The 1,906-nt window shown below is 71.9% G+C and overlaps 1 protein-coding gene across 1 annotated transcript in view; it reads left to right on the forward strand.

Annotated features, from left to right (window-relative positions):
* Positions 1-1,906, forward strand: part of PFL1_06938 (uncharacterized protein) — a gene marked incomplete at both ends in the record, with an annotated part of 5,702 nt that overhangs the window by 941 nt on the left and 2,855 nt on the right. Inside the window, one exon of the mRNA XM_007883331.1 lies at positions 31-1,865. Coding sequence (XP_007881522.1) covers positions 31-1,865 — 1,835 coding nt within the window. The remainder of the gene's footprint in view (positions 1-30; positions 1,866-1,906) is intronic.

The raw sequence follows: 1,906 nt of genomic DNA on the forward strand, positions 1-1,906 counted from the left end.
GCGCCGCACCCGGCGCACGGCCACCCGCAGGGCGGTCCCCAGCAGCCGCGTTCGCCGCACATGGCCAATGCCGCGCCGATGCAGCCGATGCAGCCGATGGGCGGTCCATGGGGCCAGCCGCAGCAGCCGATGGGCTACCCGCCGCAGTACGGTTACCACCCGGGGTACGGCTACCAGCCGGTGCCGCCGCAGCACTGGGGTCAGCAGCAGCAGGCGCAGGGTTACGAGATGCCGGGCACGCCGCGATCGCCGCGACACGCCAACATGTCGTCGTCGCCCATGGGTCCCAACGGGTTGCCGCCCACGCCGTCGATGGCGCCCTCGACGCCGCTCTCGGCCCGCGCCTCGGCCAACGTGCCCCCCTCGCCCCAGACGGCCCACAGCAGCGTCGCCTCGCCGCCGCACCACGGCGCTCCCCTCGCCATGGGCCAGCCGCAGCCCGGCCGTCCCCAGGGCTTCGCGTCTCCTAGCCCGAGCTTTGCGCACCACTCGCCCTCGCACTCGTTTAGCAACCCGATGAGCCCCTCGGCACGGCACTTTGAGCCTCAGCAGAAGCGCCAGAGCAGCGCCATCCGCATCGTCAACCCCGAGACGCAGGCCGCCGTCGACCTCCAGAGCCTGCAGCGGACGCCGACCAGCACACCCGCGCAGCCCGCCGCGTCGACCTCATCGCCGAGCCTGGCCAAGGCGTCGCCGGCCGTCGTCACCCCCGCCGAGCGCAAGCCGGTCCGGATGGAGACGCCCGAAGCCTTCATGCGCCGCGTAGAGGCCAAGAAGGCCGAGGACGCCAAGAAGAAGGCCGAGCTCGAGGCCGCAGCTGGCAAGTCCTCCGAGTCCGACGCCGCCGCCGCCGCCGCCGCCGCCGCCAAGCAAAAGGAGACCGACGAGCAGGCCAAGCGCGAAAAGGACGAGCAGGACAAGAAGGAGGCCGAGGAAAAGGCGGCCAAGGAGCGCGCAGAAAAGGAGGCCGCCGACGCCAAGCAGAAGGCCGAGGCCGAGGAGGTCGAGCGCCAGAAGAAGGCCAAGCAGGAGGAGGAGGAGAAGGCCGCCGCCGCCGCGAAGCGCGAGGCCGAGGAAAAGGCCGCCGCCGACAAGAAGGCCGCCGACGAGGCCAAGGCCAAGGAGGAGGCTGAGCGCAAGGAGCGTGAGGCCAAGGAGGCCGAGGAAAAGGCCAAGGCTGACGCCGCGGCCGCCGCCGCCAAGGAAAAGGCCGACGCTGAGGCTGCTGCCGCCGCCGCTGCTGCCAAAAAGGCCGCCGATGAGGAGCAGGCCGCTGCCGCCGCTCGTGCCAAGGAGGCCGACGAGGCGACGACGGCGTCCAAGCCTAAGCCGGCGCCCATCGACACGCAGAGCACCGCCGCAGCCGCCGAAGGCGTCGACGGTGACGACAAGGACAAGGCCGCCAACGCCGAGTCGGCTGCCGCTGCCGCCTTCCGCGTCGCCGATGTCGAGCGCATGGCGCGCGAGGCGTCGTCGGTCCCCTCGACGCCGTTGGATGCGCTGCCACCGCGCACGCCCGGCGCCGTTCCGCAGACGCCGCGCACGCCCGGCACGCCCGGCTTTGCTGGTCTGCCCGCCAAGCCGCTCAGCTCGCTGCCGCCCACCAACGGCATCAAGCTCGACAACGACGCGCTCGAGAAGAAGAAGCGCGCCGGCGCGCCCGGCACCATCGACACCAGCTCGGCCCAGCAGGCGCCGCACGGCGATGCGCCCGCGTCGGCCGCCTCCAACGCGCTCGGCTCCGCCCGCTTCATCGACAACATCAACAAGGTCTCGTACCCGAGCAACATTGCCTCGCCCCGCGCCGAGCTCAACGAGTCGGCCGAGCCCGGCAAGTTCCGCTACGACCGCGACTTCCTGATGCAGTTCATGGGCGTTTACACCGAGAAGCCGCAGGACCTGCCGC

This window comes from Pseudozyma flocculosa, assembly GCF_000417875.1.
Source record: "Pseudozyma flocculosa PF-1 unplaced genomic scaffold scaffold00021, whole genome shotgun sequence".
NCBI lineage: Eukaryota > Fungi > Basidiomycota > Ustilaginomycetes > Ustilaginales > Ustilaginaceae > Pseudozyma > Pseudozyma flocculosa.